Source organism: Lactuca saligna, chromosome 4 (genome assembly GCF_052625555.1).
Source record: "Lactuca saligna cultivar CGN05327 chromosome 4, ASM5262555v1, whole genome shotgun sequence".
NCBI lineage: Eukaryota > Viridiplantae > Streptophyta > Magnoliopsida > Asterales > Asteraceae > Lactuca > Lactuca saligna.
The window spans coordinates 32,792,501-32,819,862 of record NC_136420.1 but is presented as its reverse complement, the minus strand read 5'-3'; the positions used below and the strand labels follow the sequence as shown (position 1 = coordinate 32,819,862).

Here is a 27,362-nt window from a genome sequence, read left to right as displayed (position 1 = left end):
CGAAGAGTAGAGACTAAGCTTCATCCATATCTTTCACATACGAGCTCCATTTTGACATTATTTATATCCACATGTTTTTATTTATGAGTACTACAACTTTCATTTAGACACCATTGGATAATTCTCCTTCTATCTCGGATTTACAAAACTATATCGAATTCGCCGCGCTCGAAGAGTAGAGACTAAGCTTCGTCCATACCTTTCGCATAAGAGCTCCGTTTTCGACTGTCTTTTTATTTTTTAACTCCTATTAATCACATCTTCATTTCTCGTTTAGATTATCTTGGCTAAAAGTTGACCGGTCTAAAATTCGAATTTCCAAGCTGTTTACTGTTATGCTAAATCTTAGAAAAATCATAACTTCCTCATAAGAAGCCAGGTGTGGACGTTCTTTTTATGAACACTCTCGGTTTAATATATACTACAACTTTAGTTTAGATCGCTAAGGCTAGAAAGTATTTTATCGTAAATTCACTTTTTACGATTCCCGGTGTCGTGTCGGTTTTGCCGTAAAACTTCGATGGATCATGACTTCTTCGTTATAAATCAGATTTCGACATTCTTTATATGTACGGAACCCTTCTAACATATACTATAACTTGTTTAGATTATTTATTCTAAATAATCTTTTATTAAAAAGTCATTTTTGATGTTTATTGTCTCTAAATTGACTAGCCCGAATCTGCGGGAGTTACATATAGATCTACAAGATGGAGTGATCAAGTTGTGAACTTTATACCTCATGGAGTTGCTAACAAGAAGATAATCTCATATCCAAGATGCTTCCAAGCTCCAAGCTCTTCTCACCACCTTCTTCTTTTTCTTCAATAACACCTCCAAAACGCTCCAATGGGATCAAAATGCACTCTTTTCACTTAGGGTTTGCTTGGGGTCGTTTTTCACAAAGGTAGGATGATGAAGTAATGAGAAATGAGGCTATAATGGTGTTTATATATATACCAAACCCTAAAAATAGGGTTTGCACTTCCTTCACGTATTCCCCGCGTACGTTGTGTATGCTAGGCGTACTAGGGCATGACGAGGTGTACGCCAAGTGTATTAGGGTGTGACCTAGTATGCCTAGCATACACAACGTATGCTCGGTGTACGAATCCTACTCAAAATTAATATATCTCCACCATGGGTCAATCTAACATCCTTCCTCAAACCCAAGGGTCAAAATGCAATATTATTCAAACATAGGGTTGAAATTAAAATTACCTTGACATCGGGATGTTATAACATATTTTGTAGTTTCTTCCAAACTTTTATTCCATTTTTTCATCTAAGCCAGAGTGGAGTGTGTCAATTTTTATCTTTTTTTAAGGAGGGGTTGTCTTAAACAGCGTAGTCGAGCCAAATACAACTTCAAAGTGTTTCTTGAAAACATAGTTGATAAGAATATCATCCTTACTATCAGATAACTCCCCCTTAGTTTGGTGTGTCCCCTTATTTAGATAATAATTTCAAGAGGAACAACTTGAATAGATTGGTCTTTCAAGAAATAGAGGTCCATTTAGACAAACCATTCCCCTCATTAGTTGATTCATTTTCCTTTATCTTAGATATTTTCTGTATGACCCCATTCACTAAAATTACCATAAAGCCAAACATGCTACATGCATATTCATAATTATAATTCACACTAGTGGTCTAAATACAAAAGCATGGATACAAACCAACTAAAAGGGTTTTTACAAAGTTTCATAACTAGTTGTATAAATACATAACTACCCAGGAATTTATAATCCATATACATATATGTATACCAAGTAAAAACGTAGTAGTGTCAACTACTCTAAGTCCTCCAACAAAGCGTGTTTACTCTGGATGCTTATCACCTGAAATAGTTAAACACTAAAAATTGCATAACTTTTCGCTCGAAACTCCGTTTTCGATGAGGTTTTCGCCTGTACGTTTCTAACGAGATAATTTACAACTTCCAATAAAAATATCCCAGAAAAGATCTTCCAATAAAATCAGATTTAATTATTTTTAACTTAGACGTTATACTTTCGTTAATTCCGATAGTTGACTTTTTGATCGGAATCACATAAGACTTCCCTATCACCTCTAATACATTCCAAATGATTCTAAACTTAGTTTAACTTCAAATATTATAAACCTATTTCGTTAGAAATCAACGCTTAAAACCATACCGAAAATAATATATATATATATATTTTTTTTTAAACGCTTACAATTCTATTTTACTATAACTACCTACTTTAAACGTTTAAAACAACATAATATATAATAATATTCATTTTTAAACTAACAATCATATGAAACATGATAATTAAACAAGGTTACTAAAGTGTATGTTACATTTTCTCCCTTTAGAATCCTCCTTATTTTGGTATCATTAAAAGTAACTACGGAGGAAGTTGGGAAGTAAATGGTTTTGTTTGATATATACTGGAGGCTACAAAGGAATAGGTGACATTTATGGGGTTGAAGAGTTGGTATCCTGGAAAATGGGAGACATAGTAAGTCTCATTATATTTGTTGGAGTTGGTGGTTGTATAGGCATAAAATGGCTTTGAGTAGGTTGGGGAAATAGAGTGTAAGGTGCTAAAAATACTTTCAACTAGATAATTAGATTTTTAATATGTCTCACAATGGTGACATGTAATGGATGATAATAATCTGGGTGTAAGGTGGTAAGGATATTTAATATAGATTGAAGGTGGTTGGTGAGGTGGAGCATGGAAAAACACTCAATTATAATGAAGAGTCATTAAGGATTGATTGGTGGTTTTGAGTAGAATGATTGTTTGGGTGTTAAGTGTCTAAAATTTGTTGTGCTTTAGATATGTCGTTCTAGATACAGTATACCTTCCAAATATCCACACTTGAGCATCCTTATTTGAAGCACCATTTATGTATAAGGAGTGATTTAATCATACTGTCCCACAACAAAATATATTAACATTCTTGTCATACAATTCAAAAAAATAGTTATATGTTGACTCTTGTCATACTAGCATTGCATCTTGCCACAGAAAACCTTAATAAGTGTCGTTATCATCATATTTCATTCATCTTTTGATAATGTGTGGATGGAATCAGTATTATTATAATTTGTTATATTATAACATAAAATAGGGGAGAATGTTTTTTCCCATTTATCATGATCAGTATTTTCCAGTCATTTATGTTGAAGACTAGTCAAATGTAACATCTTCAATTTGGGTCTAGAATACTTTAGGTTATTTTTGTATAAATACATTTTTTCTTAAATATATATATATATATATATATATATATATATATATATATATAAAAGATATAATAAGTAGTTACCAATAGTATTTTAATTGAATATTTAAATGAAGAAAGTCAAGTTTGAACTTAAAATATAAAATATGTGAGAATGGGCTAAAGTTGACAATTTGATCAAACTTGTGGACTAGAATTGAGTTTGTCTTAGAGTATTTGGATAAAACATGTATATTATGAGGGCTTAAGTATAAAATCTGTAAGTATAATTAAATAGGTTAGTTTCTTTAGTGGCCAAAGTGGATGAAAGGAAACTAGATTGGGTTTTAGGTGTTACGTTGTCAAAGATATAAAAGTATGTTTATTCTCTTCTTCCCCCCTTGTTACTTTGAATGATTCCAAAGGAACAGTGATAAATTGAATGGCGTTGTTAAGGGATTAATGGAGATCTAGAGGTGATAAACGAAAATCAAGTGAAGATTTGAAACTAAGAATTTGTTGTGGAGCTTGGAAAGGTAAAGCCTCGTTCTCATTTATTACAAAAATCGAACTAGATTTTGATAACAAAAATTGAACTAGATTCTGATGTGATCACCAAATCCAAAATTCTAAGCTATTTTGATTATTTGTATATGTTTTTTGTACTAAAATTATTTTATATAACATCAATTCATCTTTACTTCACCTTTTAAATGGTTGATTTCACCTCAAATGGTGAATTTGTGGATGGGAACTCTAACTAATATGGAGTTGTACATTAGCCATTGATATTTGTATACAAGCTTAGTTTTATGACCGTGATATCAAATTATGTTCCTAAGGTTAGATAAAGGTGTAGTTATTGTATTATAATGTTACTTCTTATGTGACTTCAGTAGATCATAACGTTTTATGAGCTCAATATTGTTTCAAGTGGTGTTACATCATTGGAATGTAATGAGATGATTGATAAATCAAACTAATACACCAAAATCATGGTACTGATCTAATAATATGAAATTAATTTAAGTGTATTTATAAGTAATTATAAGCTTCGAGAAGGATAAAACAATGATTTGATCTCATAAACATGATAAAAGGATCTATATCCCCTAATGCATGTGTTGAGATTGGAATCACATGAGAAGGAGTTGAATCACTATATGAGATTTTGATTTGGAAAAAATTGAATATGTGAATCATGTTAGGATGAATCATTATTGATCATTAAGTCTTAAAAAGGTAATCTAGAAAGGTCATGGAAGTCATTAATGGTTCAAGGCTTGATCTGGTTAATGGAGTACCTTCATATATACCTCTATGGAATTCATGAAAAATTACAGGCCTTTAAGTATTAATACATAAATAATATAAGAGTTATTTGAGTATGATAATAAGTGGTTCGAACTTGTTATGCTGAAAAGAATCAAATGGAATCCATGAGACATTAAGGCCTTTATGTATAAATACATGAATAAGATAAGAGTTAGTTAAGTATGATAAAAAGTGGTTAATACTTGTTACTTAAATATGATAAAAAGTAGTTAATACTTGTTAGGGAAAAGTATAATAATGAAAAAGGTACATGTTTTGGTGGAGTGCAAGGGCCCAAGTGTTGTGTGAAACTCAAGAGTAAAAACAAATGGCTCGTGTGTTTTCCTAGACGTCCATGGTGAAATCCAACATGTTGTCCAACTTTCATAGTGTTTGACCTCAATTTCCTCCCCCCCCCCCCCCCCCTAAAAAACCTTCATTGAAGAATTATATAAATGGTTTAAGGTTTCAAACTTAAAAAGGAGGTCACAAAGTTAGTAAGCCTTTTAGGGGTATTTTGGTTATTTTTTACCATTTAATTATAATCAATAAATGGTGACTAAAAAACATTGTAAGTTAGAAAGTAGTGGGATATCAAAGCTTTTAAGGTGAGTAACTATTGAATACATGTCCCTTATATGATGAAATATTAATTTTATCAATGCAAAAGGTTAATGTTGGCAACCCTAAACAACCCCATCGAATCCAGCCTCCAAGTGTACTTATAGAGGGGGTATATTTTTGTGCCAACCATCAAAATTTGAGATAGTTATAGATTTAAATAAACTTAGTTGCACATATAGGCCCGACACATGCTAGACTTAGTAGCTAGAAGATAAGTTATAACCTATTAAAAACTTTGAAATAATTAGAACGAAGGATAGTGTACTTAGATTTCACATTGATACGTGACTTCTATAACTACTTTAACTATAGCAACTGTCAAATTTGGGTCATTCTTTGACTCGAACATCTTTGCATGAATCATGTAGACACATCATACACATGAACAAGAAGTATAAATTAGGTCAGAGTCTCATAGGAAATTAAGTCAAAGTTAAAAACTAGGATTAGTATACTCGACTCTTCAATTTCACTTGAATCTCGGAGTCACTGCATAGAAAATGCCAATAAACTGACAAAAACAAATTTCAAGCATTTTTATAACTGAAAAATAGTTATGAAACTCTAAAATAATTTGAATTCTCAAAAACTCAATTTATTTTGATATCCAAAGATAAACAAAATTCCAAAACCCCAAAAGCACTAAAAACCTAAATTTTACAAATTTAACATCTAAAATTCTATAAAAATAAGTATTAAACCTTATAATATTATATTAGAACAATTAAAATTTGGAAAATATAATCAAAGAAGTAAAATTTAGTTCATTAACAATTTAACCTTATTTTATAAGTCAAAATTCAAGAGTTATGAACAAATTTTTATTCAAAGTGCATATTTTATAAAAATTGAGAAATTTTATAAAAATCTATTAATGGAATTTATAAACCAACAGAAGAGAGAGGAAACTCCTCTCTCCTCATTTAAATTTTCATCCAAACTCTCTCATCCCCAAAACACTAATCATTTTACCCTCTTACACACTTCATCTCTCCACTTCTCTCTTTAAAAATTCCACACTTCCTTCACTCTAGAAAAATACGAACTTAGAAGCAAAATCAGTGGGAGAGATTTTTACATTCGATTATTTATGAGTCTACATACATTTTTGTATTCAGGAGACCGATTTTGATGAAGAGAAACCCCAAAGATAGGACGAGAGCAATTGGGTATCCAGAGAGACATAATTTCTCGTTTTTCTCTTTCATTCTCTCTAAAACCCTCATTCTTTCCCTCTGTGAATCATCCCCAAAAACCCCCAATTTTCAGCTAAATATTCCTCATCTTACTAAAAAATCTTCATCATTTTGAAGTGTTCATCAAGGTAAACACAAAGATCCTTCATTCTCTTTCATTTCCTTTCAAGTTTTCATGATTTTTCTTGTATATCTTCTCTTTCTACACTCTTCTATGATCAATTCATGAGCATGAATATATGCAATTCAACTTTAATGATGATGGTGATAGGATTTTACCGAAAAACCTCATGCATGTTGCTTAATGATGAAATCCAATGACTAAAACTTACGTCAAATCCAAATACTTGAGTTTTTACATGTTTTTAATGATCAAAAATCACATGCATCCAAATTTTCTCCTTACAATCATCATTTTGAACAAACAAAGCCATACATGTACTTCAAACCAACATGCATGTGATAATCTTCAAACTTAGATGCTAGATATTTAAAGTTCATTGCTAAAAAGCTTTCAAATATGTTTATAAAAGATTTATTCACAAACAAATATCTAAAACTCATTTTCTATCCAAAAATGATTTTTTTCAAAATCCCAACAACAAAATAAGATGATCTGGAAATTTTTAGAAAATAAATCTTTTTTTTTGAATTATTGTAATTTTTGCAAGGAAATATGACAATAAATCAAATAAAATACTTCTTGAGGTCAATAAATCTTTGAAAAATTCTTGTATGACTTATACATAGAATAAACATCTCCCATGACGTTTCACCAATTTTTGTTACTGATTGCTATAATTTTTAATTTTCTTTGTATTTAACTCAAACAAATCATGAAACCATGTTTTGAAATATGGAACGAACATATAAGAATTTTCACTACTTCTAGATCTTGTATAAAACTCATATAAACATTTTGAGAGATTTTCATAACCTATTTCTATTTTTCCAATGATTTTTGTGTATTTAATGGACTAAATCGATGAAAACTAGTTACACTTATCCATAATTCATGAAAATTTACCAACACATCTTCTAGTATAGTAGAATTTCAAATAAAAAATTTGATAATTTTTATCTACTTTTTTCTATTTTTCATGAATTAAATGTCTATATAACAGATTAAATCAAAAAATAGCTAAACTATTTTAAAATCATGCCATATTACCATGATATCTAAAATAATATTTATATCATAAATAAAAATTCTTATTATTTCTTCATTGTTTTCTATTTATTTCGAATTTATTGGAAGTAAATACACCTAAAATCATAAAAATTGGTTTTATTATTTAAAAATGTTAACTAACATTTTTCCCAACTATTATAAACTGTAAAATAGTTGCCCAAAAAGTTTGAGAATTTTTGGAATCTGTTTAGTATTTGTCCATAATTTTTGGTTATTTCAAAAGATTTAATGAAAGAAAAATACTTAGACAGATCAAAATTTCAAGAAACATTATCTTGAGGTTTTTTACTTTAGTTAAAACAGAAATACAAAGTTTGGGAAATTCTAGAACTAAGTTGATTTAGTTTTTTTAATATCTAATATTTGGAACACCTCCTAAAATGCTAAATCTTAACATTTCAAAAATGAGAATTTTTTCCATTTAAGTTGTTATGTAACAAATTGATTCATGAGAATCTAAATTTCATAGAAAAATATTTGTAACTTAACAATATCAAAATTTTGACACAATATTGGCATTGCTCTTATGTATAAGTTAAGTATACTAGTGTTAGAGTTATACTAGAGACCCGCTAGTGTATAACATCATTGTAGGAATCGGTAGTGGTACATGTGGAACTTAGTTCAAGGCATCGTTAGCATCATCGCGAAATATGTTTTGAGTATTCACAACTCTTATTTTTGGTTTTACATTTTAGGGTGGAAAAGCATGTCCAAAATTTATTTATGTTCGTTGTATGTAATTTAACTTGTATCAATTTGGCTGCTAAATTTTCATGTATGTGTATGCGCTTGTGAAACATGAGGTCTTATCGTCTAAGTCCCTTACACTTTACTTCAACCATTAACTCTTTGAGATAATGGTCATTATGGATAGCGCTATTATGAACTTGACAATTCCTCACTCACCCAATTGTGGAGTGCATTTTTCCATGTCCATATATAGAACGATAAGCATAGATCTTGATAGGGCCTCTGTCGTAGGCTTGGTTGAGAACTCTTTGTTTGTTCATTATACATATACACACTCATTTACTCATTTTATCCGTGAACTACTACTTATGCAAACTCGTTTACTCATTTTAGTAACAAACTACGATTTATGCAAACTTGTTTACTTATTTTAGCAACGAACTACTAAGTATGCAAACTTGTTTACTCATTTCAGCAAAGAACTTCCATTCATGGAAAATTATATTAAAAATGTGATTATGAATCATATACTACTATTTTTGTAAACATGTGTACCCACCAAATATTTCCATAGTTGACCCTTATTTTACATGCTTTTTCACAGATCATCTAGTAAGTGGCACATAGAGACACATCACTTGTAGAAGCATTACGCATGTGTTATTTTTCGAATGTATTGTAACTTATTTAAAAGTTGTTCAAAAGACATTGTAAATTAATGTAACGTCTGTATCTTAAGGTACTTTATTCGTATTTAAGTTATCATTTTGAGGATTGTCACGACGTGGTGGAGACACCACCACGACGTGGCGAGGCAAGAAGGTTCATATGTTCTATTTAAGCCACCACGTCATGGCAGTTTTAGCCACAGTGTGGTAAACGGCTAACGTGAAAACCCTATTTTTCCGGGTTTGCTCCCTATTTAAAGGAATTAGGAGGCTTGAATTTTCTCATCCTCAGCCTCCATCATCCCCTTCAATCCCTAAAGAAAACCCTAATAACTTTCCTCCATTTTTGAGCTAGTTTTGGTGTTTCTTGAAGCTAAAGAAGGAAGAAAAGGGAAGAAGGAAGCAAGGATCAAGAAACCAAGTCTTCATTCTTCACCTTAGCACTCTTCTGGACCTTTGTAAGTTTCCAATACTCGATTTTTATCATGTTAAGTTGCTAGATCTTGACTTTTTTCCCATAAACTTCTTGTTTTTGCTTGTTGCGATGGTGAAATCTCTTAAAGTTTGCAACTTTATGAATCTCTAGGGCATTTGGTGTATTTTGTGCCTTGGATCTGGAGTTTGGTTGGGTTTCCAATCCATGCATGAGATTTAGGTCATAAACCCTTATTTTGACCTAATATTAGTTCAAGACATGCATTGGACATGCATGTCTATAAAGCATCAAGTTTTAGGTTAGTTTTGGTGCTATAATCACTTCTGGAAAGGATGGATTTTGGACTACATGGAATAAGTGTTTGTTGGTTAAGTTCTTGCGTTTTTGATCCTTTTGAGACTTAGGGAAATTGGGTTTTAGACCTTTTGGGTGATCCTAATAGGTAAAGTTAAAAACTTTATCCTTCTAGATCACATTTTGGACCAGATTTGAGCTTTAGAGCTCTTGGAATCGAAGAAAACAACTTAATGCATTAAGTTGTTAGAACCCCCAGCTACCACGGCGTGGTGGCTGAGATTTTACTGATTGTATGGTCATATTCAGGCCACGATGTGGCCAAGGAAAACTACATCGTGGCGGTCGGTTGGAGTTAACATTGACTGTTGACCTTAAGGGTTGACTTTTGACTTGTGGATTTTTGTTTAGTTGCTAATGTCCTGATAGGTAGATTCAGGTATTGCCTTGTGTGATTATCTAGATGAGGTTTAACACCTATTGTGGGATTTTGAGAGCAGGTTGACTTTTAAGCTGCTTTGAGAAGAGATTTTTCCTTCACTATACTCGTAGGTCGAAGGCATCAATGTCAGCCCAATGGATTATGTTTGTAGAATGATAGTTGTCTTTGTGACACTTACTATTATGCATAGATGTGCTTGTTGTATTCGTGACTCTCACTGATATGATTGTATGCTTAGTTGTAGGGGTGAAATAGACCCGATACCGGTTGAAAGAGACCGAAGGGGGTGAAATAGACCTAGTACTGGTTGAAAGATATCAAAAGGGGTGAAATAGACCCAGTTATGTTTTGATTGTTATGTATGTATGGTATGAGGTATTTTGGGGAAGCTCACTAAGCTTTGTGATTGCAGTTTTCATTTTATGTTTCAGGTACTTTCAGCTCGAAAAGGAAGGGTCTAACCTTATCGCACCAAATCCGCCCATGTTTTCCACATTATGAGATTTTGGGATTATGTACTCTGATAGTATTTTTACTATGATACATTTTGGTTGATTTGACATGATTATTGAGTGTTTGAGAATTATTTAAAAATAATTTTTTTATCTAAGTTTTGGGATGTTACAATTGTAATGTTTTGTAATACTATGGTTGGTGTTGTCTTTTAACTTTTTCAATGAGACCATTTGTACTGTTGTACCTTATGTTTCCACTTTAGCGGGGTGTGAAATTTTGAATCACTCTATGGCTGAGAATCATGGGAAGGGGGTGTCGTGGATAGGACCTCATGCCTTACCAACCCAAGACCTTTCTGTTATCAATGCAAGTCTCCCTCATGCCTTACCAACTGAGTTACACGCTAGAGGCATGAAATATGAATTTTATTATTTGAATTTTACTAATGATCTTGGATAATGTTGTGTGAACTACTATGTGTAAACTTATGTGTATTCGTGAAAATGATATTTTGAATAATATTTTGATTAAAGAGTATTAGAGTACAACATTTTGAAAACATTATTCTTCGTGAAGTTATGTATCCATTCAAGTTAGGTAATAACTTGAGTGTCCAATTAAAACCATGGTAAAACACAATAGATGAAACTAAATACAAAATACGAAGAACCATTTTCCAAAGCGACGGTATTCTAGACATGCCTCACTTATTCGTGAGGCTAGCTACCTCATGTAAGGTATATGTGATGATATCAAACTTATAACAGAAGATAATTATGAACAGTGCTTTGTGCTAACTATTACGTATGCTCTACTTATTATCTAAAGATGAAAAAGACAAATTATTATCTAAAGACAAAAAGACACAAGACTAGTGAGCATATAACACGATATGACTTAGGAAGTGTTGATAGCATAAAGCATTACATTTATTAATGTTATTTTACTAATGATGATTATTTTTCGATCTTAAACTATTTAAGTGAAGATAAAAGATTTAAGATTTTTTTATATGATTTCACTATTGCTAAAGACATAAGACGTAAGATGTAATATGTATGACTAAATATGTAAGTCAAAAGACAAAAGACTCGTATGACTAAGGATGGAAGACGAAAGACTTGTAATTTTGACAAATGTCCAAATAATATGTTTTAATACTAAATACTTAAGAGTTTGAAAGGAAGTGATTTGCGTTATAAAACTTAAAGATTTAAAATGATTTTATAGATTCTCAATGGTTTAAGGAATGTGTCAGTTCCTTCGACCATAAAGATGTTGAATCTTTGTATTACTCATTAGGCATTCATAATGCCTAAACTATGTATTTTGACATGTATTCATGTGAAAATACTCAAAAACTGATTGAACATACTATATGAGGGCTAGACATTTAGATGACCACAATTTTGTAGTGGTTTCTTGAATTGATGTTGTGATATTGTATTAAAACCCCTTATATTCTAATCTTCTATATTGTGAACTTTTGTGGATGTACATGTTTTTAAACTACTTATGACCCTTGATCTTAATAGACAATGCCCATATGAATATAACTACTTATGAACCATGTCTTAGCTATTGAAATCGACGGGAACCACCAAATCATGTCGTAGCCCTCAAAGTAGGCAAAATAGATAGTGGTAATCGTTGGTATGGTTTTAAAGAGGTTACAGGAATGACTGAGAAATTAGCCATCATATTTGATATGACCAATTCCATTTACATGACCAATAGGCATGTCTTTTAAAATTAATATCATGAGATTTTTATCAGAATTTGATCATGAATTTGTGAACTAGGACAAGAAAAAATTAAATAGTGAAAAAGCTTATTCAAGGAGACATGTAAAGCATATAGAAATTCTGATTTTAGAGAGAGTTTGATGAAGAACCAATATTTTAATTCAAATGATTAATTAGTATTATAATCATTTAACAATATTTAAATTCATCTTTTGCAGACATCTTTCTTGATGTGGGTAATTGTTCTAGTATTTGTCTTTTCTGGATTGTAACAATAAACATGGAGGCCGGAAAAGTTGTCTTTATGAATTCGATAGATGAAGTCATTCCTAAAAACATATTTTTGTTTGAGATGAAGTGTATCCATGACATTTGAGATAAGTTTTTCAAAACATCAACCAACACATATGCTAAAAAAAATAATCGCTCTAAAATGGGAGTCGAAATTTTCAATCTAAAATAGCCCCTGACATATACAATACATCTGGATTGTATTTGTGAAAAAGTAGCCCGAAATGTTAGAGTTTGAAATATTTAAGCCGCATCAAATCCTAAACATGACACTTCGATATGAATTTGTTTTAGTACAAGACTTGACATTTATAAATGAACGGCTATATTTACAAGGGACATTTTCATAAAAACTCATAAATTTGCAAGAAAATGTCGGTTTTATCAGAAGTCGGATTTTGTGTCCATAAATGCCTACCATTTTCCAAAAAATCGTTTGTAGCTTTTAGCATGTTTTGCAGGTTGTCACACCCCAAAACCAAGGATGGGGGAAACATCTGGGGGTGGAGGACTTCATGTATAGTATCACAACAACGAGTATAATAGTGCTCAAAGTAAATGCAACCATTATAAATATAATCGAGAAAGTTACATGATTTCACAAGTTACATGTTTCAAAATCGATTACAATATAATGACAAAATGTTTTGCTTAACGTCGAAGCGTTCCATCCTCAAAAGCTGGTAGTCACCAATTTCTATTGATTACATAAGAATACAAGTAAATTTAAAAGAGTGTCAACAATTAAGTTGGTGAGTACATAAGCTTTTGTATATAGAGTAGAAATCCTTTCCCTGAAAATGTATAGTATGAACAAGAAAACTCCCATATTTTCCTTATAAAATGGTTTTTAGCCTTAATACCCAAAGGCTAAAATGTACGAGTATTTTACCATACTTATAGTAGTGTATGCAATTTTATAAAATAAAACCTCTTTATTTAAAGGTGGAAATTCCCATAAACTATATGTGTCGTTATCTACCTATGTGAGTCATTATAACCATATTATGACATAGAAGACTTGATGCGACGTTCTTCAGACATCGAAACTGTTATGATATTTGTCACCCCCGACCGACCGGTCGGGCTGTTGCAAGCATCTTGGGTGTAAGTTGTCAATCTCAATATAGATCTATATACAACTATCACGCTCTCCCTACAAGAGACGATGGTCATAATTTCAGGAATTTTAACCCTTACTCTAAGAGTACAATGAAGTAGTGTCTCACAATTTACGTTAACAAGTTTACGTGTAGAGTGAATGAAAAACCTTTTATGTAGTGAAATTGAACCCCTTTTGTAGTGTATTTGTAGTGTAAGGAACCATAAACTATACATATTATAGTTTATCATGAATGCGTGTAGTAATGAAAAACCTGTTTGTAGTGTGAGTTGAACCTTTTCATAGTGAATGGTAATATAGCAAATCATAAACTATACATGGTATAGTTCATCTTGTATGTTCGTATTGACTAATATTCCCATATAATGAATGAATATTTCTATTATCTAGGTGTAACTTAACAGAAAACATAAGTAAATATATAGTCATCTTAGATAAACACTTTGCTCAACACATTACAAAGTGTTAATCAATTTGTAAACTGTTTGTTATAAATTTTTACGTTTCTGTCCCTGTTTTTGTAAAAATCACATAAAAATCATCATGAGTCGAAATCTAAATCTGTAAACTCCAGAAGTTCAGAAAATATGTATAGTATACTCACAAATTTTATTATGATTTTTAATGATTTCTAACTAGTGTCATAATGACCATCTTCATTGACTGGTCCAAAATCCTTGCTACAGTGATAGACAGTTTTGTAAAAATCACCATAAATTGTAGAAAAATCGTATGAACATGTGCAAGTAGTCATTTTAAATGTATAGACCTGAAATATTTCCATGTTGACCAGTTTTGAAAGTTATGAAGTTTAAGATGGTCAAAACAGATCGTGATTGAGCCATAACTTTTCTATTGAAAGCTATCATTTGAGTTTAAGCATGTTTTTGATCTTGTGACTTGTATCCTCCCCCATAAAACTAGATAAAATGTGAAAAGAAGGGGGTATGAACTCACCTTGAGTGATTTCTTGAGATGGATGTTGAAGAGAGGGGGTTTCCAAGTCAATAACACTTGGAGAATGCGTAAGGATTTGAAGATCTAAGAACAAATATGATGATATTTGCATAAGAAATCTATGATTTGAGTGTAGGAGTGAAGATTATTCAAGAGTAGAAATGAAGAACTTACCAACAATGGAGGAAGAGCTCGTGACTTCCTGGCGTTCTTGGTTCCAGGGAGGAAAATTGAGAAGGAATATATATATATATATATATATATATATATATATATATATATATATATATATATATATATATAGAGAGAGAGAGAGAGAGAGAGAGAATATTTGTTTTAAAAATGTGGGGAATGCTTATTTTGGGAGTGAGTGAGATATAGATATTTTAGGTGGATTTAGTGTAAGTAAGTCAAATGGAGTGTTGGAAGATGCATAAAAGGACTGTGATTTGATATGGTAAGGAGTGAATAGTGACATAAAGTGGGTATGATAAAAATTTCCCCCAAATATGGTTAAAATATGAATCTAAGGGGTCTTATATGCCAAAATATGAGTTTGGGTGAAAATCCCTCGAAAATCATCAAAAATGGGCTTAAAATGCGAAAGTGGTCAAAACCGGGAAGAAAGGAGTGAATCTGCGAGGCTTAGTAGTCTGATGCGAGGCTTGGTCCAAGAAGTTTGAGAACCGAAGGTAGGTTTGGTCCGAGAAGCTCGCAGGCGAAGGTCTCGAGTAGGAACCGAAGGTGAAATGAACCAATAACCGAAGTTGGGATGGAACCGAGGACCAAAGGTTCGGTCTTCAGCAGTTCGGTCCTAGGCAGTTCGGTCCTTAAGGTAATTTCGACTCTAAGAGGTTTGGTCCTTAAGGAGGTTCAATTCTTAGGGAGGCTTTGGTTCTAAGAGAGGCTTCGGCCCTAAATGGTTGTTTTTCCAATAATCTTCCCATTTCGAGTGGTTTTTGACTAAGTTAAGGGTCGGGATGCCCCAAGTGATTATAAAAAGTTAAAAGGGATTTTGAGAGAGCCTTGGGAGAGATTTGGGAGAGAGAGAGAGAGAGAGAAAGAGTGAAAGAGATTGAGAGAGACCATGTTTGTGACCTTTGTGAGTGTTTAGCCTCGAAATGCAAGGTTCGTAAACCCCGTTAAGCCTCGTTATGAGTGTTATACGTCCCCGAAGGGTATGTAATAGTGTTTTATCGAGTTGTTACATCACTTATCCTGTTTTAGGGTTTAGATTTCCCGAACGCATGAAACCTCTGAGTGATACTTTGCATTATGATAGAGAGTTGTACATAAGAAGACATAGAATATAACCTATCATACAAGCACTACATGAGATTCATTATATATATATATATATATATATATATATATATATATATATATATATATATATATATATATATATATATATATATAAACAAATTTAATATTATTTAGTTTGACATTCTAAATTAATTTTTCAAAATTTTTAAAACGTTTCTCAAAATTTAGATACATAATCTATTAAATGGCATACCAAAAAACATATTAACATTTGCTTTTATATTCCCTTACTTTAAATGAAATTTATGAAAATATAGTATAGAAATAATCAAATAAAATAAAATAAAGAGATATTTTGTGTTGGGGAAGACATTCTCCCAATCTCCCTCCTTCCATTTTGACTTAGAACATGGCAGATGGCACTATCACCGGAGATTCCTCCATTTCCTCTCTCCTCATTCCAAAACCTAGGCAGAAAGAGAAGACGACGATTCAGAAGCTTGGTCCAAGAACACAATTCGTCTGTCCTACTCTTTCTTCATTGTTTCATCGTACGTCTATCTCTCTCTACACTTTTTCCTTGTTACGTTTTGTTCTTCTCTCCAGGAAGCATCTCGGACTGTTTACATTATTTACCATTACCCTTTTCTGAGTTTGGAAACAATCAGATGATTATATAGAATCACAATTTCCTTACCAATGTAAAAGAAGTGCTTTCCACCATCGTACCCTTTTGCTCTCTCGTCATAGATCTTCTCTGATCCTTCTTTTGCATTCGCAGGTTTTTGGAATGCTGCTTTCGTCAGGTAACCCTTTTGGCTAATCGTTGACGAAATATTTTTGTTGCACTCGATTTCTTTCTCCTTCGTTTCTTCCATTGAGGTTTATTATAGATTTTGCATGTTTGTATTTTGATTTTCTCCGGGGTTAATCCTTAGATCTTGGCATTCGATTGTATTTTTGTACAGTATGATGATCTCATGTTGGTCATGCTGACCTTTTGTTGAATTTGATTGAAGATCGAACTTAGTGAATTTGATCCTCCTTCCCGGATATCGATTTATACACTGCTTTTGCTATACATTTCATATTCTTAAGCTCGAGTAATTTTTTTTTCAGTTGAATCGAACTCTTACTGATGATAAAATCATTACCAAGGCTCTTGTTTCTGTTTCCTTGTTCTGTCTCTTACTTCCATGAAACTTGAACAATATAATTCTACTACTGATCAAAGCAAGGTGTGTCTTACAGTTTAATCAACAATAGTTAATTTCACAGAGGGATTCTTCTTCTACAAATGCAAAACTTTAACAAGCCAAGAACTCAGCCAAGGCCTAACAGGTCTTACGCTTTAGGAGGTAATCTCACAACTTGATGGTTGATAAAACTTTTACATCAAAGTTTACAGAATTTGAAGTTGTTTTCGGTTTCTATGGTTGCAGGTATGGATCATACAGAGCCAAACAAGAAGAAAGGATTTGTAAGAAAGATTATTTTTGCTTCATTCCTTATAGCATTATGCATCTTCATGCTCAAACAATCCCCATCTTTCAGGAGCCCTACCCCAGTAAGTAAACAGACCCTTTTCATTCATTTGTTTATTTATTTATCTTTTGTCCATTTCTGCTTATTTTTCATTTTCTTTTCAAGTTCTCTAGGCATGAAACAGGAATTACTCATGTCTTAGTAACTGGAGGTGCTGGCTATATTGGCTCCCATGCTACATTACGCCTGCTAAAAGACTCTTATCGTGTAACCATAGTGGTATATATTATAAATTATAATTATCTCTTCTTCTTTCTTTTTTTTTTTTAAATTAAATTTAGAACATATAATCCAACTATATAAGCAATGTAAATTTGTGATAGGACAATCTCTCTCGTGGAAACATAGGAGCTGTAAAAGTTCTTCAAGACCTGTTCCCACAACCTGGGAGACTCCAATTCATTTATGCTGATTTAGGAGATGCAAAATCTGTAAACAAAATCTTTTCTGAAAATGCATTTGATGCAGTAATACATTTTGCAGCAGTTGCATATGTGGGTGAGAGTACCCTTGATCCATTAAAGTAGGTATTATCAATTATATCTGCTCTTTTCTTCTTTTCATCGCTTCAATTATCTCGAAAATGTTTTTTTTTTTTTGTAATGATGCAGGTATTATCACAACATTACATCAAATACACTTGTGGTATTGGAGGCTATGGCAACACATAATGTTAATACACTTATATATTCCAGCACATGTGCTACGTATGGGGAACCTGAAAAGATGCCAATTACAGAAGAAACCCCTCAGAATCCTATTAATCCATATGGGAAAGCCAAAAAGATGTCTGAAGATATCATTCAAGATTTTCATCAAAACTCAGACATGGCAGTTATGATTTTAAGGTTGACTAACAATGTTTGATTTGAGTCATATGATTTAGTAAAAGTGTTTCTGAGAATTTGTTGAATTCCAGATACTTCAATGTGATTGGTTCAGATCCAGATGGAAGATTAGGAGAAGCACCAAGACCAGAGTTACGTGAACATGGAAGAATATCAGGTGCATGTTTCGATGCAGCTCGTGGAATTACCAATGGGCTCAAGGTAATCTTTCATTCCATTCCATTCCCACATCTGATTCCATTCCATTCCCATCCAACCAAACATGTGAATGTGATACAGGTGAGAGGAACAGACTATAAAACCCCAGATGGAACCTGCATACGTGACTACATTGATGTTACTGATTTAGTTGATGCTCATGTAAAAGCACTTGAGAATGCAAAACCTGGCCATCTTGGGATTTACAATGTTGGCACAGGAAAAGGTACAATCTTTTTTTTTTTTTTTTATAATATAACATAATTAAAAGGTACAATCTTTTTTTTTTTTTTGTTTTTTTAAATTACAGTGTTGTTGTTTTGTTAATGTTATGACAGGTAGATCGGTGAAGGAGTTTGTGGAAGCATGTAAGAAGGCAACAGGGGCATCGATTAAAGTGGACTACCTGCCACGTAGGCCTGGTGACTATGCTGAGGTGTACAGTGACCCATCAAAGATACTTCGGGAACTCAACTGGTCAGCTCGGCACACTGATTTAGAAAAAAGTTTGGAGGTTGCATGGAAATGGCAGAAGTCACATCATAATGGATATGGGTCCATAAAGACTATATTTTGATATGGACTAATGATCACATGTGGTTAAAGATTTGAAGATTTTGACCTGGTTTCATGATTAGGTTTATTATGAAAATTAGGGGTTGAGGTTTTTAGGGTAATTTATATATAATTTTTTCCCCACATTTGAATATGATTATTTCTTACATTGGGACTGGTTACTGATGAGATATTAGAAATAATGTGTCTTTATCAGGTTTAGCTTAAACTCATGTTACAATATAATGATATATATATATGTAATGTAACCCGATCATATGAGAAATGCAAAAATTGTAGGAAATGAAAGAAATGATATGTAATACCCGTTCTTTTTTTAGTCGTCATTTGTGAATTAAAATGTCAAAATGGTATTTGTGATTTTTTGGGTATAACCTATGTAATGTAATGTAATAAAAATGTGTGAAAATTTGTGGTTTAAAACCCTAAATTGATGAGGTTTTATTTATAAAGGGAATGTAAATGTAAAGGCTAAGTAGGAGGACCAATGGGTTAACTTATGCAATTTGGAGGGACAAAACTTAGTGAGCTTTGTGGCAAGAACCATTGCTGATAATGGTTGAATCACCTTGAAAGAATATGTGATTTATACATGTTTATGTTGATTGAATCGTTGTCTTTGATTGTGGTTGATATTATAGGTATATGGTTATTAGAGTACTCACTAAGCTTGCATACCTTAATCGTTACTTGTGCCTTTCAGTTCCAAGTGAAACTGATAAAGGTAAGGAGATAGTCGAGAGATAGAAGAATTGTTAGACAAATGGTAACACCTGACTTGAATCTTTGTATAATTTTGTAGTATACAATCCTTTTTACCATGTTAATATAAACGTACACTATGTAGTTTGTGATTTATAAAGGAACGGATGTATTTTGTATTAATATGTCGGGTGTTACAAGTTAGTATCTGAGTTAGAGATTAAGCGAACTAGATGCCTTATACTTGATTAGACCTTGTGGATATGGGTTAGTCAACAATGAAATGAATCATTCATTCTATTAAAAGTTGCTTACAAACAGTAAATATAATCATTAAATGAAATATGAATCATCATACTGCAATGAATGTCTAGAAGTCCTCATAGGCTCATACAATACCATATTGAATTTTTTATCTCAGGTGAATCATTTTTCTTACTTCTATAATATGATTCTATAACTTTATTTTAATTATATATATATACTTAAATTATTCATCTACTTGAACTATAATCGACTTATAACCTCAGCTTTGCAAAAAGAGACTAGGATCATCCAAAACAACAAACTCGTACCAAAGATTGCATATCTTGAAAACTCTCAAGACATTTTTTCATTGTTTACAACACATCACCCACAAACACCAAAAACAGATAACTTCACAAAACCAAAACCAAAAAACCTATCCTTCATCTTTTCCGTTTGGGAGCAGCACCACCCCCTCTTCCCCTGCCTCCTCCTCCTGCAGCAGGGGCCTTCTTTGAGCCTGAAGCCTTTTTTGCATCCACTTGTACTTGAATTCCTACATACAAACAAAATAAGTCAACTCAATAACAGATTTATCTGCTTCCAGAAATTGTAAGGAGGAGAATCTTACCTTTTGAAGAGAGGCTTGCAATGTCCACTTTAGGCTTTTCCTCCTCAGCATCACCTTCTGATCACACAAAAATCATACTCATGAATGAAAACCATTTTAAAAGATGATAAACAAAAACAATGTGAAGAAGAATAAGAATACCCAAATCCTCAACATCATCCGAGTTGTTTTCTTCATTCTCCACTATTGCATCACCAACATCCACTGGCTCTAGCATTGCTTGAACCCGTTTCTTTGGAGCTTTTTTAATGCCTGGAAGTGTGATCAAATCTGCTGTTCGTATCACTCGTGTCTTGCTTCCTTTATTGTATGCCTTTGTCAGTGCAGCTTTCACAGCAGGTTGCACACCCTCAAGTAAATTAGGTCGCCCCTACACATACATATAATAATATCAATAATTATAAATTTATAATAATCCCAGCGAATAAAAAACCACAACTTGTCATTTACCTGAAACTTGGACATCAGCATCAGTGACTCAAAATCCTCCTGACTAATGGAGTATGCATCCATAAACTCCACAACCTTTTCAACACCTTCATCCTGCCAATTAATTATCCAAAACAACATTCAATTAAAAGAAATCATAACACTTTTTTTTTTTTAAAAAAAAAAATCACTTGTACCTTTGGCAGTGTCTTCAATGGATCAGTCATGTGCTTAAGTAGAAGAGACATGTAATCGAGACACAGGGTCGACCTACACCAGTTGACCAAAATCATCATTCATCAAACTGAATTAACTTAATAAGAAAATATACATTACCTGCCCAAATTGAATTGTAGAGAAGCTAAAAGATGAACATGAGCATCTTCAAGAAGCCTATAATTCTTTCCCATGGTAGAGTTCTTTCCAAGCCACCCCCCAAATCTGTTAAAGTTTCGTTCACCCTATATACATATTAAAAAAAAATAATAAGACATACATAGATTTATTTATACCCAATTAAAGAACTTTTACCTGTTCAAGTGTTTCCCTTTGTCCACGTAGCAAAGCAGCCCTTTTTCAAACAAAACAAAAATTATCATCATCTACAATTTATCCGCATAACTGAAAATATTAAAAACCAACTTACGGGATTATAGCTGACACAAGTGAGCTACTTTGAGAGAGTTGCCACTTTTGGTATCTTCTTATTTGTACATTGATTATATCTCCACTTGCAATAGAATCAGCAGCACGTGCAATCAAGTTCAACCTCTTGAGACCATTCTCATCTTTGCCAGCTGTACTTGGCCTGTAGTTTATATAGTTTTCCTGAATCAAAAGAGGTACTAAATCCATATCACTCATGCTCAGATCAAACCGTTCATCCATCCGTAGCTTTCCACCATTGTAACCAAACAACCTTCAACAACAAAAAGACAAAACAATTAGCCATGGATTGTTTTTTATAAATATAACAAAAATGTTAACTTGTTACTGGTTCATACTTATCAACTGCTGTAAACGGAGAAATGTCTTCATCTTTAGAGCTAGTAAGAAGGCGTTGTCTGACATCATCAAACTTAATGACAGACATTGAGAGACTCATGTATTGTAATTGATTCAGAGCCATACGCATATCTCCATTAACTCTTTCAGCTAGTTCCTCAAGTGCCACCTCATTTACTTGAATCTTTTCTGCATTTGCAACTTGTAACAATCTTTTTGCCATTTGTTGTTTTGTTGGTTTCCGGAAGGAAAGAAGTAAGCAGTAGTTGACCAAGCTTTTTAGTTTTTGACTGTATCGATCGTTGCATATACAAATTATAGGGATTTTAGATATTTTAATGCTGGCAATAAGATCAGCCACACCACCTCTATCGCCAGCAGACATACCATCAACCTCATCCATAATCAACACTGCCTTTGGATGCTTTGACCGGTCAAAGTCAACACTTAAAGATTGATTACTCACAAGCTCTTTAACAGAATTAGCAGTGCTACTACCAATTCCCTTTTCAATTTTGGAATCAGCTTTTCCACGACTATCACTGGCATTAACCTCAATTGTCTGGAACCCAAGCATCTGACTAACCAACTTTGCTGATGTGGTCTTCCCTATGCCAGGTGTACCACTTAGCAATATTGCCTTCTTTGCCCCTGAGTCGCTCTGTTTCTTTCCCTTCGCCTTGCTGGCACCATTTAGGAAATTATCATTCCAATGTATCAACCAATCATGAAGCTGCTTTACTAGAGACTGATTCCCTATGATGTCATTTGGAACCTTTGGTTTGTACTTTTCTGTCCATGGTAGTGAAGACTGGCCCACTGTTGGTTTTTTCCGCATGGAAGAAGCAACACCTGGACTAGCATGCGTGGTAGCTTTACCCTTTTGTGGAGATTCACGAACTTCTTCCTCTAAAATGTTGCAAATAAAATGGTTAAGACATAAAGATAGATGGTTATTGTTAAAGTTTTATATAAAGTTTCATACTTTTATTTCCTCCTTTAATAGGGCTTGCTTTTGAAGATGTAGCTATTTTGTCCACTTGTTTCTTGGGATCTTCTTTTTTGGTGGATTTTGAACGATTTGATGCACGAATCATGTCAAACAATCCATCCTCAGTGAGAAAACCAGTACTTCATAAAGATTTAAAGAAAATACTTCAGAAAATTAGATTGAAAAATAAATCAAGGGAAAGTGGATATCAATGCAAGAATCAAGATAACAAACCCTAGCTCTTTTGCTTTTGCTGATTTCCTTCCACCAATATCTTCATCGCATAAAAGATAATTCTTTCATAAAGAAACAAAAAAAAGAAAAGAAAGAACGTCAAAACCACACATAGTCAAAGTCAAAATCGCAAGAAAGCATCAAGAAGTCAACCGTTTTCTTGCTGACAGATCCAGTAACACGACCACCATATCGTTTAATCAAATCTTCAGCTTCTTCTCTTTCCAAACTGTCGAGTGTTCCACTGATGACAAATGTCAAACCAGATAAACACTCAGAAGAACCTTCCGGAACTTCCTGTCAGCATAATAATATGTAAGCATTTGGATTTGGCAATTAGTAATTCAACTAATGATCCACAAACCTTTTCTCCTTTGTGGGGAGGATCTTTTCTTTCACCATAAGCCATGAATCCACCGCGTCCACCACCTCTTCCACCACCTGCCGCCGCTGAACCACCCCTTCCACCGCGACCACGGCCAGCAGACTTAACCTCCTTAGCATCCTCATCATCATCAGCATTGCCCTCATCACTTTCCAACTTTGTCCCCCTTCCGCCAGCTGTCCTACCCCTACCCCGACCTCTTCCAGCAGATTTAGGACTTGTCACAACATCATCTTCTTTCACACTTGCATTGGGAATCCCCTTACCTGAACCACTCTTAAGTTTCTTACTAGGAGTTGTTTCAACTGAGCTTTTTTCAGTTTTAGGCATTACAAAGTCGTCATCATCATCATCATCCACTTTCCGTGACTTCTTTACAGGTGAAGGTTTCACATCATCACTCTTTGCCTTTCTTTTTGCTGTGAATTCAGAGACTTCTGTTGGATCTTCTTTGTTTTGTTTGTCACTGGCAAAGTATTTACTGGTTTTCCGCCTCCCAGAACTTTCTTGACCACCTTGTAACTACAAGTCACAAACAGGAATCAAACTCATTGTAAAATTTTCAACAAACTTGTGATGTCTATAATCAACTTTTTTATACTTACTGATTTCACGGGTGATGAAGGTGAGGCATCTTTAGCAGTTGACACCTTTCCAGGTATCGCAAGTGTGGGTTTTGCAGGTTTTGGTGCTTTGCCATTATCATCTGATTTGTCATGTGGCTTCACGAACCATTTTCTAATATCTGGCTGCTGTAGGAACACAAAGTTCAAGCAGAAAAGAGTTATATTCTCCAAATAATGACCAGACAAAAGAGAAGAAGACACACCGAAATTGAAAAATAAGTACATTATGATATACAGTAGAACACCAACTAACCATAACTCATAACTTACCATTTTTCAGGTTTCTTTCTCGCTCTGCCTCCTACCTCCAGAATAGGATCTTCTCAATAACCGGTGAAACTGAAAGCAAAAAAATATATTCAGTACCTTTGGGTCAGTTTGCATGGGCGCAATAAATCAGTTAGTGTAGACAGTATCTTAAGAAGCCATAGCCTCAAAACAGTGGAGGATAATGCACTAGAAATGGCTAAAGAATTTTCTAAGCAACGTCGACCAGAAAATGGTTGACAAAATGTGTGAGAAATGACGTCGGAAATCGATAGGAGATCAAGATTAAACGCAGTGCCAAATTGATTAATCAGTAGTAAAGAATAATGCACCGTTGTTAGACGCACTCAACTCTCACTGGTTCCTCGTATGTAGATATGGCACGTACTAGCACCCTTCTAAAACCCTAAATTACAAACATAGAACTGTGAGGAGCACTCGACGAACAAACCCTAGATTTATTACAAAACCTTACGTAAAAACGCACAAATAACTAAAATCGAACATTAAATGACTGGGTTACCTGAAGCGGAATTCGTCTTTTTCTTGGCAGGAAGCCATTATACTATAAGCCAAAGCTGAATATGAAATGAGAATAAAACAATGGAATGATGGCGATAAACTCTGGAAGGAGATCGACTTCCTTTGTTCGTGTCTCCTTGAAAGTTCGTCTTCCTTTGTTCGCGTCTCCTTGAAAGTTCAGCAAAGAAAGTGGATTTTCCGATTAGGGTTGAAACTTCGGTATCAGAGGTTTTTTTTCCTTTCAAAAAAGTAGGGTCTCTGGGTATTTGTTTCTGGGAATTGACATATTTGGGTAACAAAATTATGTAATACGTGTTTAAAATAATATTTTGAAAAAAGAAAAGTGTTTTTGAAAATAATTTTTTATATTTTTAAAAAATAGTTAAAAAAAACATGATCTTATTTTTTTTTTTAAGTTAGTATTTTTCCATATAAAATAACTTTTTTTTTTTTTACCGTTGTTTAGTAGGAAAGTTAAATTCACCAAGTTAAGGGTTTTTTAATAGTTGCTAACTGAATTAGAGCTGGCTGAGTTAGAAGTTCTGATTATGTTAACTTATGATTGAAACTTATTGTTTGATTTTACATTTCTGACTGTACAAAATGATTATATTACCTTCAAACAACATTTTTTTATGATGATTCCATTATGATTCACCATTTAATTTATAAATGGTCATGTTATATATAATATCACCAACTTCTATTTTACAACATTTTCTCTCATTTTGCATAAATGGTCATGGTATATACAATATCACCAACTTCCATTTTACAACATTTTCTCTCATTTTGCATAACCCATTGATTAGTGTTCCACATTTTACATAAAAAACAATAAACATGGGATAATAATAATTACAAACTATAAAGACATATTGTTATTGTTTTTTTTTTTTTTTTTTTTTTTTTCAAATGTGCGACACTTAAGATTACCTTGATGTTTTGCCCTATTTGAGATTTAATAATCAAGTAAAGGATTGTATAGGTATATAATTCTTGGCTACTATCACCATGCCTCATTTCTTCCAAGCACATATCAACTATGTCTAATATAATTTTAAAATCCTTGAAAAGTTGAGAACCACATATTTTCTTTGAGATGTCATTTCCATAGTATTTTTTCTTCACCTCCTTTTTTTGTTTTGCATCGAGAGCGAAAAGTTGAGAGTATATATAGATAATACCTAATGTTTTAAAACCCGGGTCGATCCGGCCGGTTGAACCAGTTGGACCGTGACCCGGTGTAAAAGGCGGGTCAATTGAGACCGGTTTTTTGTAAAAATATGAACCAAATCGAACCGGCCGGGTTTCCGCTAAACCGCGGTTCGACCGCTTATGTCGAACCGGTTAAAACCGGATTAACCCGTTTTAATAGGGTTTGGATAGTTGGATACAAGTATCGAACGTCAAAACAACGAGCCGTTTGCGGTTTCTTTAATGTTTTTCAATGTTTAAACTTTGTGGATATCAAATTATTGATTTTATATGTTTATGGATTATGCATGCAAATAAAAATATATAAAAATAGAAAAATATCATAAACCGGGTTGACCCGGCGGTTTAACCGGTTGAACCAGTTGACCCGTGAACCGGTCATCACACTGGATCAACTAAAAACCCGGGTTTTAAAACATTGATAATACCCCATCTTTATTAGCTTTCTTTCCACCAATTTCTATTCAATTGTCTATTCTTGTTCAACTGTCAAGTGGATGATTACTACAACCTGTTTTATGTCGTTCAAGAAAAAAAACAACTTGCTTCACCATTTGTTGCAAATTGTTGTTTCTCTTCTTTATCATCCCATGAAAATAAATTTCTCTGTTTTTTTTTGTAACTTTTTAAACCAAAAGCATTAAAAGGTCCATGTGCCAAACGATTCCATTTAATTTCAACGACAAATGCTTTCAAAGAATGGGCCATACCTGCAACTAGAATGGTGAATCATAAAAAATCGATTTCGACACAGCTTAAAAAATCGATTTCAACACAGCTTAAAAATTCGATTTTGTAGAGATGAGAATTGCAAACCTGTAAATTAGGTCAAACAGAAATAAACCACTGCTGAAAGAGGAGCGATGTGGAAGGCCAAAAGGAACGGGGTGTGAAGTTGAAGGAAGAAAGTGTTAGCAAGTGAGAATGGCAATAAAAGGAAAGAATGGTTCAGTCTTGGTCAGTCAGCCATTCTTTTTTCACGAACTCAGTAAGCCAATGATCAGCCATCCACTAACTGAGTTAGAGCAAATATTTTCTTAT

At 33.2% G+C, this 27,362-nt stretch overlaps 2 protein-coding genes across 4 annotated transcripts; one reads left to right on the top strand and one right to left on the bottom strand.

Annotated features, from left to right (window-relative positions):
- The first annotated feature begins 16,247 nt into the window (after window positions 1–16,247).
- LOC145041536 (putative UDP-arabinose 4-epimerase 3) lies at window positions 16,248–19,391 on the top strand. 2 transcript variants are annotated; one of them, XM_078989653.1, is made up of 10 exons: window positions 16,248–16,449; window positions 16,680–16,704; window positions 17,177–17,256; window positions 17,341–17,465; window positions 17,549–17,662; window positions 17,767–17,966; window positions 18,055–18,291; window positions 18,363–18,492; window positions 18,571–18,715; window positions 18,828–19,391. In XM_078989653.1, exons 1-10 carry the CDS (start codon window positions 16,308–16,310, stop codon window positions 19,064–19,066), a joined length of 1,437 nt encoding a protein of 478 aa, XP_078845779.1. In that variant the 5' UTR covers window positions 16,248–16,307; the 3' UTR covers window positions 19,067–19,391. The 2 variants fall into 2 exon arrangements, with proteins under 2 accessions (XP_078845779.1, XP_078845780.1); XM_078989654.1 differs by having other exon boundaries at window positions 16,336–16,449; window positions 17,150–17,256.
- Window positions 19,392–20,318: 927 nt separating this feature from the next.
- RFC1 (replication factor C1) lies at window positions 20,319–25,372 on the bottom strand. Of its 2 annotated transcripts, XM_078989651.1 has the most exons (17): window positions 25,105–25,372; window positions 24,914–24,987; window positions 24,585–24,653; window positions 24,294–24,440; window positions 23,668–24,210; window positions 23,457–23,600; window positions 23,304–23,365; window positions 23,064–23,209; window positions 22,078–22,987; window positions 21,720–21,992; window positions 21,605–21,644; window positions 21,410–21,534; window positions 21,271–21,343; window positions 21,095–21,187; window positions 20,786–21,014; window positions 20,645–20,701; window positions 20,319–20,569 (listed from the first exon to the last, which is right to left on the bottom strand). In XM_078989651.1, exons 3-17 carry the CDS (start codon window positions 24,585–24,587, stop codon window positions 20,457–20,459), a joined length of 2,958 nt encoding a protein of 985 aa, XP_078845777.1. In that variant the 5' UTR covers window positions 24,588–24,653; window positions 24,914–24,987; window positions 25,105–25,372; the 3' UTR covers window positions 20,319–20,456. The 2 variants fall into 2 exon arrangements, with proteins under 2 accessions (XP_078845777.1, XP_078845778.1); XM_078989652.1 differs by lacking the exon at window positions 24,914–24,987.
- Window positions 25,373–27,362: the final 1,990 nt, after the last annotated feature.